Source organism: Monodon monoceros, unplaced genomic scaffold (genome assembly GCF_005190385.1).
Source record: "Monodon monoceros isolate NGI ecotype Baffin Bay Population unplaced genomic scaffold, NGI_Narwhal_1 Super_Scaffold_22, whole genome shotgun sequence".
Taxonomy (NCBI): Eukaryota; Metazoa; Chordata; class Mammalia; order Artiodactyla; family Monodontidae; genus Monodon; species Monodon monoceros.
Window position 1 is genome coordinate 42,517,068 of NW_021703779.1, and position 16,580 is coordinate 42,533,647.

Sequence of the window (16,580 nt, forward strand, 5' to 3'; positions counted from 1 at the left end):
AAAAACAAATAAATAAAATAAATTTATTTAAAAATTAAAAAAAATTTTAATTAAAAAAATAAAGTAACTTTTGAGAGTTTTCCTAAAACCCTAACTCAAAGAACGCTTTTTATTTTGAGTAAACTATAGAATAAATGAACGAAGAACCACGGCACAGGCATGAAAACCCTAGCGGGTGAGTTACAGAGTTTACGATTGTTAATGCCCAGTGCACGAGGCGCCTCGCCCTGATGTATGATCTTAGTAAACCCCAACAGCAAACTCCACCTTCTGCCCCTCCTACACTTGAACAATCTGAACTTCTGAGGCTGTATTCAAAACCACCACCCGAAATCCCCAAAGCCCGGCTTAATTGGCCCAGAACACTGGACTGGCATCTACTGCGCATGCCTCGAACCCATGACCAATGGGAGCCCGGAGCAAGGGAGCGGAGGCGGGACTATGTTATTCTCCAAACTCGCGTAGCTTCAAAGAACAACAAGGACGAGAACTCGGTCATCGACCAATCAGAGGCCACGGCGGTCTCCTGCTTTCCCCACCTGTGAGCCAATTGCCGGCTTCGGTGCGTCGCGAGCTGCTTCGAAATTAAGGAATCGAGGGGGTGGTGAAAGTGGTTAAGATGGCAGATGTGAGAAGGCTGAGGGTGAGACCACAGAGTGAGGCTCGCCCGAAGCAGGTGGGAATCATCTTGGGACAAGCAGAATTTGACACTCCCCTCTCCATTAGGGAATGAGGCAGCCGTCGTATCCCTCCCCCACAAACAAAATGGTATGTTGCAAGATGGCCACCCCCTCCGCAGTGGTATGATCCTGGGCGACAGTTCCATTTTGCGTTCCTCCCCACGCCCGGAGTGGTCCATTCCAGACTGCCCAGTTAACAGTCTTGGGCTCACACAGTCAAGGAAGTGGGCGGCCCTTGGGACCCACTGACCGGAAAGTTGAAACTCTTAGAGTCACACACATTCGGGTGTGTATCCTTCTGGTGTTACAGACTGGGAAGTAGACACTTGGGGTCACAGATCGGGGTAGGGGGTAGGGAGTACCCATTTAGGGAAAGTTGGTGATGACTTTGAGGTTGTGAGCAGTGTAGGGACCAGGAGGGGACCTTTAGCTCCCCGGCTGGTCCGAGGTTAGCAGCACAAACCTAGAAGGGAAGGAGAGAGCTGGCTGGCACAGTGTTTTCCCGTGCAGGTGGGAGGAGTAGGGCAGGAAACATGTGGTGGGTGGGACGTCCGAGGTTGGCAGGGAGGTCTCCAGGAACATGTCACGGCCCTGGAAGAGTCTAGCTGGGCCCACACAATGGATCTCTGAGATGGACTTTGCAGCAAGGAAAAGTAGAGAAAGGGCAGTGGGAAGGTGGCCGTGTTCAGTCTCTGACCATCCACCAATGGTGGTGGGACCTGAACGTCTGATGGAGGAGGGGGAGGAGAGGATTGGTGCAGGAGTGGGGAGAATGCTAGACTGAGGGAAGGATAGTTAATTCATCCAAGTTACTCAGCTATTCCATGAAAACAAACAACAATGCAAAATTATAACGTGTTAAGCTCTGCCCTCATCACATGAATTATCTCATTTAATCTTCCCAACAGTCACTACTATTATTATCTCCACTTTATGGGTGAGAGAACTGAGGCACTGAGGGGTTACAAGACTTTAAACAGCTGGTAAGTGCCAGAGCCAGAGCCAGGCTGTAGGGCTCCAGAATCTGGTTCTAGCCACTGAGCAATTCTTATCTCTACAGTCGTCTCTGCTTTTCTGTGCCCACCCTGTCCTCACTCCATCCTGACCAGGACTAGAAATCAGCCCCTCTCCTGAGGGCCCCTAAAGCACCCATTTGCCCATAGCATCAGTGAACAGTGTAGACATCTCTGTGGGAGGGGCTGGCCCCTGCACACTCTGAGCTGTTTTTCTTCCCTCTTTCCCCATGCAGGGAGCTGAAGAGAGGACAGGGGAGCCCAGTGGGAAGAGGGCAGTAAATCACAGCATAGATATCTAGACCGTACAACGATTATTCAACAAATATTGATTGAGCTTTTGCATGCAGGGTCTTATGCTAGGTGGTGGAGGTATGGCAATGAACAAGGCAGACGAGGGTCCAGTTCCTGCCTGCCCTGGAAGTGTGTTTGGGGAATTCCTGGTAGGCAGACTTTGGTTATCACAATGATGGAGGTGCTTTGGCATTGAATAGGCAGGGGCCTGAGTTGCTGGGGGACAGCTCCACACCACCAAGACTCGTAACATCCACGATTGTCATTCCTGGATGGTAAAAAGAGGCCTCCCAAAATGTTTCTTATGAAAAGGGAGCATTGGGTCCAAGGGTTGGGAACTGCTGTTTCCTTAGGCCTGTCCCCAGGAAGCACCCCTCAGTCAGGGGTAGGGAGGACCACGAGGGGCAGGAAGGAAGGGGGAGGAGAAGGATGGCATGGCAAAGGAAATTTTGCCACCTTGGCCTCAGTTTGGCCTTTGAGGACAGCGGTAGTGAAACAGGAGGGAAAGGAGCAGGACATAACTTTTAAAAGAATGGCATAGCCATAGGACATGACAAAAACTGAGTAGAACCGACTAGGTGCAAGATGGTGGAAGATTCAACTTCCAGTAGACCTTGAGCCTCATTATATGCTCATTGTAATACGTTAGCATACACTAAATGACACATCCATCAGCGCCATGACAGTTCCAAAGCTGACCATAAAAGGTCAAAAATGGGTGGTGGCCCAATTCCTGGAAATCCCCGCCCCTTCCCCCAAACAGTTGGAATAATCCTCCCACTCATTAGCCTATGAAATCACCCAGCCCATAAAAACTAACCACGCTGTATTTTGGGGCCTCTCGCCTTCTGAGATGGCCCACACTCTGTGGAGTGCTTCTCCTAAGGCCGTTCCTGCCTTTTGAGATGGACCGCATTCTGTCTGTGGAGTGTGTTTCTCTCTAAATAAATCCACTTCTTACCTATCACTTTGTCTCTCACTGAATTCTTTCTGTAAGGAGACATCAAGAACCTAAGCTTCATTAAGTTCTGAGACCAGGTGTGTGATCTCAATTAAAAGACAGTGGGTTCAAGTCCCAATCTGGGTTTTGGCTGGGTTCGAGTCCCAGCCTGTGGGTTCAAGTCCCAATCTCAGTTGTGCGCAATTTCAGCAGGACCCTGCCCATTCCTATATCTCCTCCGTGGGTTCAATCGCGTGGCAGTGACTGGGGTGTGGAAGACATGTCTTATAACCGACAATGTCTTATTACCTACTCAGGACTTGAGGCATGGCAGTCAGAATCTTGTAAGCAATATCCCCTCAAAATAAAGCAAAATAAGCACAAGATATAAACAGGAAATGACTCTCTGTCTGGTGATCCCTGGGGGTTGGCAGAGAGAGGTGATGGGGGAGCATCAGGTGGGTGTAAGTTATTAGGCATATCCTGGTTCTTGGGGGTTCCTGGGTATTCACTGGATTACTAAGAAGTACGTTAAAACTTTTGCTCCCCTCTGTGGTGGGCTGACTTGTAAGTATTCAATCCACTCTCCTGCTGAGAACAACCGGAAAAGCTAGATTAGGGTTTTTGTTCTTTTTTAATCTATTTGAAGGCCCAGGAGAGCAAATTACCTTTGAGGTCATCACCTCACCAAATACTGTCATCCAGTACAGAAAAGCAAGAGTTGATGGGAACAAATAAAAGTAAAATAAACCAGCTCCAAATTATTAGTGCAGGTCACCAGAGCAATTCAATAATCTGCATAAGATGAAAAATGATTGTAAAATGATGAATAAATCACTGTTTTCCAGGGTGGGGAAACTCATTCTATTAGGGACTAAAATAATAAAAATCTACTTTAGGTTTTTCATTTGGAGAAAAATATAAGTTTTAAACCTGTCTGCTCCTTAGAAGTAAGAACAGGAAATATACAACTTTTAAATGTTAATTTACAAAATAACCAGCAAATGTAGCAGAGGTTTAAAGCCCCCTGATGTAGACTTAAAGGGGACAGATCTAGGAGCGGAGAAAGAAGGAGAACAAAAGACAGAAAAGGAGCAGAAGAATTTTATCTGGGGCCCCATGTGGCATTTAACAGTTTAGGAACCATTTCTCACATAATTGGCCTCAGTTCCACCACTCACAAGCTGTGTGACCTCAGGCAAGTTAGCTAAGCTTCTCTGGGCCTCAGCTTCCCTATCAGTAAAATGTAGATAGCTGGAGTGCTTACCTCAGGGGGTCGTCTGTGCCCATGAAATGAGTACATAAGTGTGAGGCACTTAGATAAAGATCAGAAAACACTAAATCAAATTAGACATTAATCCCTCATTCATTCCTTCAAGAAACATTTATTGAGTGTCTAGTTAGTGCCAGATACTGGAGAGACACCTGGCACACAGTGAGAGCTCAATGAACAGTGTCAACGTGAATGAATGCAGTGGCTTCTTAAGGAAAAAGCAGGACCTTGCCCTAATGAACAGGCTAGAAGGGGCTCCAGGCCGGGAGGTATGAAATCACCTGGTAAGTTGGGAGCACCATTCGCTGGGTTGTGAACAGAGGAAGGAGGGAGGGAGGTTGGAATTGCCACACCAGAAGGAGCCTTGAGCCTAGGCTTAGGAGAGAAGCTTGGCACCTGCAGGTGTGGGAGCCATACAGGTTTCCAGGTAGGACTGTGGGTCCTGCCTTGAGATGTACTGTTTCCCTTCAGGTACCTGGGAATGCCAGGCACACCCCAGACATGCTCAGCTCCCCCAAGCTGCTGTATGTGTACCTGAGAACTTCACGTCTCCAAACAGGCAACAGGCCCAGAGAGGAGTGGGGACCGAGCTGGCATTCACTTGGGGAAACAGTCTGTCAAAGTTAGAAATACGCAAACCCTACAACGCCCCAATTCCCCTCCTGAGTGTGCATGCCTACGTGGACCAGGAGATGCATACAGGAGGGAACACAGCAGCCTTGCTGCCAACCACAAAAGCCAGAAACAGCTCAGATGTCTGTTAACAGGAGAATATGAACAAATTGTACAGTAACACAATAGAATACTATATAGCAGTAACAGGAAAATATGAATCTTAGTAACAGAGCAGGCGTGGAGCATCCTGACGAAAAGTGCACACTCTGTACCCAGCCTGCCTGGCATGCAATCTGGGCTCTACCACTTGCTAGCTAGGAGCTACTGGGGAAATCATTTAACCACTCTGTGCCTCAGTTTCCCTCCATCAAATGGGCACAGTAAAAATTGTGTGTGTCCCCCGGGCTGATGTGAGGATTTCAATGAGTCAGTATTTAAATGAGTCAGTATTTCAGAACAGTGCCTGGCACACACGTTCAGTGCTACATGAATGTTTGTTAGATAAAAATAGAATGTTGAGTGGGGAGAAAGACAAGTCTCCAAATATCACATACTTTCAAAAGTTCAAAGGCAACAGCAACTAAACAAAATGTTGTTTAGGCATTTATATATGCTATAAAATCCGTTTCTTACAAAAAGGGGATGATAAGCAGCAAGTAATTTGGGAGCTGCAGGGAGGCAGGGGTAGGGATGGGGAAGATGAGCTGGGTGCGAGCAAGTTGTTGGGGTCTCAGGAGAGGGGTGGGATCCCAGGCGCTCGCTGTGTAATTAAAGGAAAAGCTTTAGCACAGCAACCCTTTAGCGCTAGGGGCCTTGGACCTCGGGCCCAGACTAACTAGATGCTTTGGGGAGGAAGGAGGCCGCCCAGCCCATGACTGCTCCCCGCCACACTGCAAAAATGCTGCAGTGGCCTAGCTCTTGCTGCCAGCCAACCAGGGGGAGGAGGGCCCGAGCTAGTTAGAGGGAGATGGGCCCCAGACAGTAAGAAAAAAGGAGGACATGAGCTGGTCCAAAACATGGGTCTAACCAGTCAAATGGAGGAGGGCCCCAGTCTAAGGGAGGAGGAGGAGGCCAGGCCCACCGAGGGGCCCCTGGAGGACTTGTTTCCCTTGTGGTTTTTTGCACTTCCTGTTCCCCTGCTCGCTGCGAAAGTTCCTCTTCTTACCCTGCACTCAGAGCCTAGCCGGAGAGGACAAGGGCAGGAGGCACCATGAGTGGGGGCCCTTCGGGAGGCAGGCCTGGGGGCCGTGGAGGACCCGGGGTTCAGCAGAACATACCCTCCACCCTCCTCCAGGACCATGAGAACCAGCGACTCTTTGAGATGCTCGGACGGAAATGCTGGGTGAGCTTGGGATCTCCTGGCCCTCCCTGTCTCCCTTTCCTCTTCTTCCTCTCCTCCTCCTCTTCCGCCTCTTCATCTTCCCCATCCTCCCCCCTCCTCCTTTCCCCTCCTTCCTCTCTCCTCATCTTCCCCATCCTCCTCTCTTTCTCTTTCTTCCCCTCCTCCTCTTCCTCTCCATCATCTCTCCTAGAATCCACTTACCCCCATTCACCAATCCCAGGAAGATCTTGATGTTCATTCAGTTTCCCTCTGGCTGCAGCTCTTCCTTCAGAGCCATGACAGCCATGGGCAAGGAAGGACCAGGTCTGGTTCCCAGACCCTCTGGCTGCCCCTGACCAGATTCCACTGAGTCCTGCTCTCCCCTCCCAGACGCTGGCCACCGCGGTTGTTCAGCTGTACCTGGCACTGCCCCGTGGAGCCGAGCACTGGACCAAGGAACATTGTGGGGCTGTGTGCTTCGTGAAGGATAACCCCCAGAAGTCTTACTTCATTCGCCTTTACAGCCTTCAGGTGACCCCCGCCCCCCACTGGACAGACAACCCAGTTTTCAGCCGACAAACCCGGAGCTGTGTCCATAGCCCTGAGCCCTCAGGCAGATCAATGAACCCCTGAGCCCCAGAACCAAAGACTTCATCCAAATGTCAACCTCTGGTTTCTCTTTCTAAGTCCGCGATGACTGACCCCAGAGTCTTCATGTCAAGATCTATAACCCCCAATATTAGTATACCTCCTAAGTCTGATCTGTTCCACAAACTCCAAAAAAATGAGTACTGTATTTTTACCTGAACCTCCAATCTGTTCGAAACTCAACATTTTGGGTCTCAGAAATCGCCCATCAAAACTCCTGAACTCCAGAATTCTGCCTAGCTCCTAAGTCATAAATCTGTTCCACAACTCCTCAACCTAAACTCTCTAAGCATAAACCCCAAATTCATCCTTCTAAACCATAAAGGTAGATCCAGTAGGACCACATCAAGATCCCAGGGCCATAAAATATTGACCAAACCCCTAAGCCATAACTCTGCTCCACAAACCTCAAATTGCACATACGTTGGCTAAACCCGCCTCCAAAAAAACCTCCCAAGTCTATATGTCTGAACCTCAAATCTCAACCCCAACTCCTAATACTGGAGCCCTACCTGCCCAAATGAAGGCCCCCATAAAAGGGGGGATTTGGGATGATTCTACGAATGGGCTCAGTTTCCTAGGACTAGAGTCCAAAATCCTCAAATTCAAGCCCCCAAGTTCCACATCTAGGGCCCTGGACCCCAAATCCAAATCTCTCACTGAAGTGTCTGATTCCCATACTGTACCCCAACCCTCCACATCTGACACCTAGACCCCCAACTCTCCGATGCAGAGCTGGAAATCTCCAAATCAGACCCCTGGGCCCCAAGTTTGTATACCATGTTCCCTGTCCAGAAAACAGAGGCCTGCCACCCAGGGCACGCCTCAGTGCCAGTGTGTTCCCCACTTCTCCAGGCTGGCCGGCTGCTCTGGGAACAGGAGCTGTACTCACAGCTGGTCTACTCCACTCCCACCCCCTTTTTCCACACCTTCGCTGGAGATGTAAGTGACCACCTAACCCCTGGGCCTCAGTTGGGGTGCAGGGAGGAGATGGGAAATGTGTGGGGGGCCTGGAAGGCCTCTGACCCCCCCACACACGTGCAGGACTGCCAAGCGGGGCTGAACTTCGCAGATGAGGGTGAGGCCCAGGCCTTCCGGACCCTGGTGCAGGAGAAGATACAAAAACGAAATCAGAGGCAAAGTGGAGGTGAGGAGGCCTTGGGGGAGGAAAAGAGGTTGAGCAGAAGAGAGCGCAAGAGTAGGGAGCTGGAAAAGCCCCTCTCATGGTTCTGGTTCCAAGTCCACCTGTCTCTCCACAGACAGGCGCCAGCTCCCCCCTCCACCAGTGCCAGCCAATGAAGGTGAGTCCTCTAGTGCAAGGAAGAGTAAGAAGGGGCTAGCCCAGGAGCCTGTGGCAGGGTTGCGATAGCTCTCTACCCATTCCGTCTTCCCAGAGAGAAGAGGAGGGCTCCCACCCCTGCCCCCACACCCAGGTGGAGACCAAGGGGGTGAGTGCTATTCTTTCCTGTGTCTCTACATGGGCAGGTGGTGGTGGGGTGAATGGATACACAGGTGGGGAGTGGGTGGATGGATGAGTAGGTGGGTGGGTGCAGCGATAAGTGGGTGAATGTGTGGGTGGATGGATTGGTGGTGGAAAGATGGTTGAACGGGGGCATGAATTGATGGAAGGATGAAAATATAGATAGATGTATAAGTGGGTGTAGAGATGTATAGGTGAGTGGGTATGTGGATAAATGGATGAATAGGTGGATGGATGATTGAGTAAATTAATTAATGAATGAGTGATTGAATGAATTCGGCAGTGAATAAATGAATAAGTGACATAACATTTCAATCGGTGAAGAAAGTAACTATTGAATGAGTGAACAAATAATTTAACAAATTAGTCAATGAGCCAGTGAATAAATGAGTCAGTACTTAAGTGATAAGCATGAGTAAATAAATTAATTAATTAATCAGTGAATGTATGGATGGTTTGTGGCACCCACCCAGCCGCTTCTCCATAAACCCTATCTGGACCCCTCATCCACTCCCTCCATGACCATCAAACACACAGATTCCCTCAACCATCTTCCTGTCTCTTGCTCCTATGCTCTGGTTGGTAGGTAAATGGGTCAGTGGCCCAGTCACCCATTTTTCCCCACAGGCCCAGCAGCTGGCTCACTGTCCCTGGGGCTGGTGACAGTGGACATCCAGAACCCAGACATCACGAATTCACGATACCGTGGGCTCCCTGCACCTGGGCCTGGTCCAGGTGATAAGAAACGCTCAGGGAAGAAAAAGATCAGCAAGGCTGATATTGGTGCACCCAGTGGATTCAAGTGAGAGTCTCTCCCCAGTGGGCCCACGGATCCTGGGGGTGGGGGAGCAGATGAGCAGGTGGATAGGAGGATAGTTGAGTGGATGGAAGGATGGGAAAATGGATGGATGGGTGGGGGAGTAGGTAGATGAGTGGATGGGTAGGTGGGTGGGTTCAAAGCCGGGGACTAGGGAGAGGCACCAAAGGCACCAAGGTTCCCAACTTTTACAGAGGCAGTCACTCTCCGGGCCATGCAACTACAATTCATGACTCAGAGAGTGAGTGCCTCCTGAAATTTTGCTCCTCACTCACCTCAAGCTAGTCCCACCCTAGTCCCACCCTGGGTGGGCTGGTGGGTGAGTGGATCGGTGGGTAGATGGATAATTGGATGAATGAATGAATGGGTGGATTGGAGAATGAATGGATGGGTAAATGGGAAATGGGTAGGTAGATGGATGGGTGAGTGGATGAGTATGTGGTCTGATGGGTATATAGGCTGATTTGTTCACAGACAAGGTGGATGGGGATGGATAGGTGGCCAGATATGTGGATGAATGGACAGTTCAATGGGTAAATGGACAGAAGTGTGTGGTCGAATGGGTAGTCAAGTGAGTGAATGGATGGAAAGATGGGCACATGGGTAGATGGATGGGTGGATGAACAAGTGTGGGTTAGGACAGATTGGTGGACAAATGGGTAAATAGATGTGTGTGGACAGATGAGTGGGGAGACAAATGTATATAGATCAATGGTCCAACAGGTGAATGTGAATGGCTACGTGGGCAAATAGATGGGTGGATGGATGGTGGAAAGAGGGCTGGGCGGACAGATGGGTACCACAAACTATGGACCCCTTCTAGTTCCATAACTACTGCTCTCACTCCTTCATTCACTTAAGACTCATACATTAATTCTGGCCCCTCAGAGTCCCTCTGGGCAGGAGAGGGCAAGAGGGCTTCACTAGGAAGAGAGGGAAGGAAGGGCCGTGGGGCTTCACTGGGGTCTCCTCACCTCCCCCAGACATGTCAGCCACGTGGGGTGGGACCCCCAGAATGGATTTGACGTGAGTAACTCCAAAGTCCCCTGGACCCCACTCAACTCCCACCTACCTTTCCATAGTCCACTGCTCCAGACCTACTCCCCAGACCCCACCCTTCCCACACCCCTCTTAGATCCCTCTCTGGGGTGGACCCCATGATAATCTGTGCCCCTTCCCTCTCCACCTTATTCTCACACCCCTGCCCCGGCCTTTTACCTCCTGGGCAGGTGAACAATCTGGACCCAGATCTGCGGAGCCTGTTCTCCAGGGCTGGAATCAGTGAGGCCCAGCTCACTGACGCGGAGACCTCCAAATTTATCTATGACTTCATTGAGAACCAGGGTGGGCTGGAGGCTGTGCGGAAGGAGATGAGGCGCCAGGGTGAGCCCCCTTCTTTCTGGACACCCCCTTCTTCTCCAACCCTGGTAGCTGATCTCTAAGAGATACATTGCAGGCACTCAGTCCTCATGGAAACCCCTATACCGCTCAAATTGGGAGTTGGTCGGTTAGGGTACCCATTTTACAAATGAGCAAAACTGAGGCTCTAAAGAAAACTATAATAATAGCTCTGTGTTATCTTTCCCCCTCAGAGCCGCTTCCACCGCCCCCACCGCCATCCCGAGGAGGGAACCAGCCCCCCCGGCCCCCAGCTGTGGGGAGTAACAAGGGTCGCTCTGGCCCACTACCCCCTGTACCTTCGGGAGGTGCTCCTCCCCCGCCAACTCCCCGGGGACCCCCACCCCCGGGCCGAGGGGGCCCTCCGCCACCACCCCCTCCAGCCACTGGACGCTCTGTACCACCGCCCCCTCCCCCCCCTGGAGCTGGGGGGCCGCCCCTGCCTCCGCCACCACCACCACCACCGCCACCACCCAGCTCTGGGGTCGGACCGATCGCTCCCCCACCCCCTCCTTCTCTGGGGCTTGTGGGGGGCCTGGCCCCTGGTGGGGGTCGGGGGGCGCTTTTGGATCAAATCCGGCAGGGAATTCAGCTGAACAAGGTGAGGGCCGGCGTGATGGAGGATTGGGGGACTGGGACTCTGGGGTGTGCTGCACAAGTCAGGATATTAGGGGGCCAGGGCCGAGACTGATGGGGGTCCCAGGATTTGGGGGTTGAGTGATAGGGTTGGGAGGTTGGTGGGGAGACTGGAGTGTGTGGGAGGAGAAAGGATGATGAGGGGCGGGGAGAAGCGCTTCTCTCACAGGCCCTGAGCCTTGTGTGCTGGACCCTGCTTGCTGCAGACCCCTGGGGCCCCAGAGAGCTCAGCGCTGCAACCGCCACCTCAGAGCTCCGAGGGGCTGGTGGGGGCCCTGATGCACGTGATGCAGAAAAGAAGCAGAGCCATCCACTCCTCGGGTGAGAGCCCCCCCTCCCCTGCGAGCCTGCCATTCGGAGCCCATCCTGCCAGGACCCCGACCCTGGTTCCCAGCTAGTGTCAGCCTAAAAACACCCCTAACAGCCACCATCAATAGTAACATTAGCCCATATGTTGATGAGAGCATGAACATGAATCTTTTATCAGTCTCTTTTTCTACAATGTTAACTGTCATTATGTAACAGTAATATGATTAACTCTATCTATCTTTGACAATAGTATTAACATTAATCCCATATGTTCAATAGTATTAACATTAGCCGCTATGTGATGATAATAAGGAGCCCCCATCTTTGACCATCATATTGACTCTAACTCCATGTGTCAACAGATTAACCTTAACACATTATGTGATAATATTATAACCAACCCAATCTTTTACAATAATGTTGACATTAATCCCTTAATGTGTCAACAATATTGTCATTATATGACAATTATATGAGGATAATATTAACCTCAACCTATTATGTGACAATAATATAATTAACTCCAACTTTGACAATAATACTAACATCAACCCCAGAGTCTGTTCACAAGATAAACATGAATCCATTACATGACAATATCATAACGAACCTCATCTTTTGACCATGACATCATCATTAACCCCATTCCGTGTCAACAGGGTTAACCTTAACCCATTATGAAACCATAATACTGTAATTTCCTCCACCTTTGCTAATATTTAAATCCACCCCATTAAGTGATAAGTCTGTTAAAATCAACCCTTTGTATGACAATAATATCCCAACTAACCACACATTTTTGACAATAATATTAACCTCGACTCCAACTAGAACCCAGACCCCAGCTATAGTCCCTACCTTGCCCCTAAATCTCCCTCCTCTGAGGGGGTCCCTTCTTCATCCAACACACAGGCCCCAGATCTAATTTCCAAGCATGAGATCTCAGTCCCCCAGGGTCCTGAGCCCCAACCTCCCAGGCCCTAGTAACCCCCCTCCCTAGGGCTTTTGAACCCTCCTGCCCATCCTGAGTTCCACTCTCTCTCTCCCTCTAGACGAAGGGGAGGACCAGGCTGGCGATGACGATGAGGATGATGAATGGGACGACTGAGTCACCACCACCCCCACTGTTCTGTGCTCGCTCCCTTGGCAGCCCTGCTCGCCACCCTCCACTCTCAGCTTCCAGGCCCCTAAGCCCTGTTTCTTCTCCACCCACCCCTTCAATGCTGTTATCTCTGACTGCCCCCCCCAACACTCACCCTAGCAATAGTAGGGGACCTTTTTATACAAAATTTCTCAGTTCTCCTCACTCAAGGATTTTTAAACAAAAATAAAATAACTGTCATTTTGTTTCTTTAAATCTTACTTCCTTTATATTCCAAATGTGGGAATTTGGGGTCCTTTTTCCCCAAAGTCCCTTTTATTCCCATTTCATTTATTTAACCTTATAGGTATACATTCATTTATTCCCTCGGTCATTTAGCCTGTACTTCTTTGTTTCCTTCTGCCCTTCTTTCTTTCCACAGATACTTATTGCCAGGAACTACTTTAGGGGCTAGGGATAGGGCAGTGGGGAAAAAACAACAAAAATTCTTGGTCTTGTGAGGTCAACATTCTAGGGCAGAAGACACACAAGAAACAAGGAATTAAATCGAAACAAAAGATAATTATAGGACTTCCCTGGTGGTGCAGTGGTTAAGAATCCGCCGGCCAATGCAGGGGACACGGGTTCGAGCCCTGGTCCAGGAAGATCCCACATGCCGCGGAGCAACTAAACCCGTGCTCCACAACTATTGGGCCTGCACTCTAGAGCCCACGAGCCACAACTACTGAGCCCACGTGCCACAACTACTGAGCCCGCGTGCCACAACTACTGAAGCCCGCGCACCTAGAGCCCGTGCTCCTCAACAAGAGAAGCCACCACAATGAGAAGTCTGCGCATGGCAACGAAGAGTAGCCCCCACTCGCCCCAACAAGAGAAAGCCTGCATGCAGCAACAAAGACCCAACACAGCCAAAAAATAAAATTAATTAATTTTTTAAAAAGATAGTTATAGATCATGATAAGTGCTATGATGTGCTGAGGGGAAGTGACATTAAGATGGAATGTTCAAGGAAAGCCACTTGAAGGAGGTGACCGTTATTCTGGATCTAAAGAGAGAGGAATCAACCATGTGAATATTTGGGGAGAAGGGCATTCCAGGCAGAGGGAACAGCCAGTGCAAAGGCCCTGAGGTGGGAAAAAGCTTGGTGTGAGGCTGAGTGTGGTGAATGAGTGAGAGAGTTATTTGTTCAATCACTTACTTATTTTTTAAAAAAAAAAGTTCAATCAACATAATATTAGATCAAGAGAGTACTCAATGGTCAGACTTCCCCATTCTCCATGCACACAACTCACACACTACGATCCTGATGGGCAGGATCTCCCTCTCAATTTTAAAATTTGGTTCTGCCCAGTTCCCAGTGCAAACCAAGTCCTGGCCAATGGCAATGGAAGAAGCAAAGACTTAATAATCAGATAGATCTGCTCTAGAACCCGGGCAAGATGTCTCACCTCTGAGCCTCAGTTTCCTCATCTATACAATGGGGGCAACAATATGTAACCTTTTCCAACTGGGATCCCACTGGGTCACCCTCGTCCTCTAGAACTTTCTCTCCAGGAAAAAAAAAAAAAAAAGCACAACTCAAAACTGTCCGTGGTGTTTAAAGCTGTTTCCAAGGGAGTAATTAGAAACTCTTGTACATCAAAGCCTAGAATAGAGGTGCCTACTCCTTCCCATTTCTGAAACCTGGTGGATTCAAGATCTCAGATTTCCTACCTTTAGAGGAAGAAGAAAGCAGGGAGGAAGATAAAGGTGAGGAGGAATTCAAAGAGGGCAGACTTCTTCCATCTGCAAGACTAGTGGAAGAATTTCTGAACCATCCAAGGGCAGCTTGAGGGTTTAGGGGAGGGCAGAGGTGTGGGGAGTGGAGCTGGCTTTGCCCCTTAAGAATTCTCCCGCAGCCGTGGAAGCTGGAGAAGGGGGAGCCTCAGGTTCCCTTTAATTCTTTCATTACTCTTCATCCCCTACTCCACTACCCACCCAACCCTGGTCGGTTCCCGTGGCGAGCACTGAGTCTAGGAAGGGCCTATCATATCACTTCTCCCCCACCTCCCCTCGCCAAACCCAGAGTTCTGTAACCCCTTGGGCGGGCTTTGTCCTGGAAAAGACCTTACATCACACAACCTCTGAAGCCCCAGGAGCACAGGCTAGAGCAAGCACAGACCTGTGGTAAAAGAGTTGACTGTGGGTGAGTTGCTTGACCTCCCTGGGACTCAGTTTCCTCAGCCCTTAAAATGAAAAATTAAAGTAGATGGTGTCTGCAAAGTTCCTGCCTCCTTGTAGGCATCTATAAGCATCAGATGCTGCTACTGCTGTTGTTACTGTTGTTATTACTGGGTGTCCCTGATCTTGAGTCACCATTGATTACAAAATGCATCGTTATTCTATGTATCGCTAAGAAAGACAAAAAAGTACTGCCAATTAAATTATGACCCATCAGCGCTTGTAAGACACAGCCTGATTCCAGAGATGTTAAAAAATTAAATGCTTCTGGAGCCCTGGCTGGTGATGTTGTTCCTTAACCTGCATTCTGGCTCCACATGTATGTTCACTTGTGAAACTCATGACATGGGTCACCCATGGTCTATGAGCTTTTCTGTATGTGTGGTACAGTCCATATGAGGTTTACATTAAAAGCAGGTCAAACTTGTGCAGCTTGGAATGGATAAAACCTTGTATTGGCCTCACACTGGGAGATGAAGTATACACAGTTAGGCACTAAATTAATCCTGAATGAACAGACCAGTGGCTGGGAGTAGGACACAGTAATAACAGGGTAGCCTCTTACTTTGAGGTCTCTTGAAAAGGTGCTAGTCCGAAAGATTCATTTTCTCTTTTTTTTATAAATTTGTTTATTGTATTTATTTTATTTTTGGCTGTGTTGGGTCTTTGTTGCTTTGCGTGGGCTTTCTCTAGTTGCGGCGAGCAGGGGCTACTCTTCATTGCAGTGCACAGGCTTCTCATTGCAGTGGCTTCTCTTGTTGCAGAGCACAGGCTCTAGGCACGCGGGCTTCAGTAGTTGTGGCACGTGGGCTCAGTAGTTGTGGCACGTGGGCTCAGTAGTTGTGGCTCACGGGCTCTAGAGCGCAGGCTCAGTAGTTGTGGGACACGGGTTTAGTTGCTCCACGGCATGTGGGATCTTCCCAGACCAGGGCTCAAACCTGTGTCCTCTGCACTGGCAGGCGGATTCTTAACCTCTGCGCCACCAGGGAAGCCCCAGAAAGATTCATTTTCTAGATGAGTAGGAGATGCCCACCCAAGGTCATTCATCCGAGGTTTTACAGATGCAGAAACTGCCTAAGGTCACACACTTTAGTAAATGGTGGAGCTGGGATTGAACCCAGGTACTTGGGCTCTAGAATCCAAGCCTTTACCCACTACACTGTACTGTTTGGGGAAGACCAAGGGATGCTTCCCAATACCCATAAACCTCTACATTTTCCCCCAGATTCAGGCAGAAAGAGGTCGTGCCTTAAACCACTTTCATGGGTTGGACAAGCCTCCTGGACTCCTGGGATTGGGAGGGTCCTGCCTGCCGGGGGAGACTGGGGGCATGTGAGGACCAGCATCGGACTCTGTTCTAGAAGGAATAAGGGAGGGAAGGGGAATCTATGGTGGGACTTCACTGTTAACTGTTCCACTCACGGCAAGCAGGGACTAATGGAACCTCAGCCTGACCAGCCATTTCTCCAACCGGTGCACAGCTGGACTGGCAGGCACAGAATAACCGTTTGGTTAACTGTATAACCGTTTGGTTGACTACATAACTCATGGACTGACAGGGAGAGGGGCAATTTGAGGAAATGACAGTGCAGTTTCCTGACACTGTGAGCTACTGAAAATCGAACTGAATTACAGCCCGCCTGGGACAGGCTGGGGCTGGTGACCTGATGGTGCAAAAGATGGGCAGCCTCCTGAGGGACTTACAGGCTGGCTGACTGATGATCCACGCTGTTGCTGCCTGCCTCGGTGGCGGGATGTTGCAAATGGCTGACTTGCTAGGAATCACACCCAGCCCGAGGGGCTGTCTGGATGTTACACTGTCTGGCGATGTGTA

General features: G+C 49.7%; 1 protein-coding gene across 1 annotated transcript; it reads left to right on the forward strand.

Annotated features, from left to right (window-relative positions):
• The first annotated feature begins 945 nt into the window (after window positions 1-945).
• WAS (WASP actin nucleation promoting factor) lies at window positions 946-12,779 on the forward strand. The gene is made up of 13 exons (XM_029241195.1): window positions 946-966; window positions 5,992-6,157; window positions 6,527-6,667; window positions 7,640-7,726; window positions 7,829-7,931; window positions 8,044-8,085; window positions 8,179-8,232; window positions 8,892-9,066; window positions 10,065-10,107; window positions 10,311-10,464; window positions 10,674-11,080; window positions 11,322-11,436; window positions 12,477-12,779. Exons 2-13 carry the CDS (start codon window positions 6,026-6,028, stop codon window positions 12,530-12,532), a joined length of 1,509 nt encoding a protein of 502 aa, XP_029097028.1. The 5' UTR covers window positions 946-966; window positions 5,992-6,025; the 3' UTR covers window positions 12,533-12,779.
• Window positions 12,780-16,580: the final 3,801 nt, after the last annotated feature.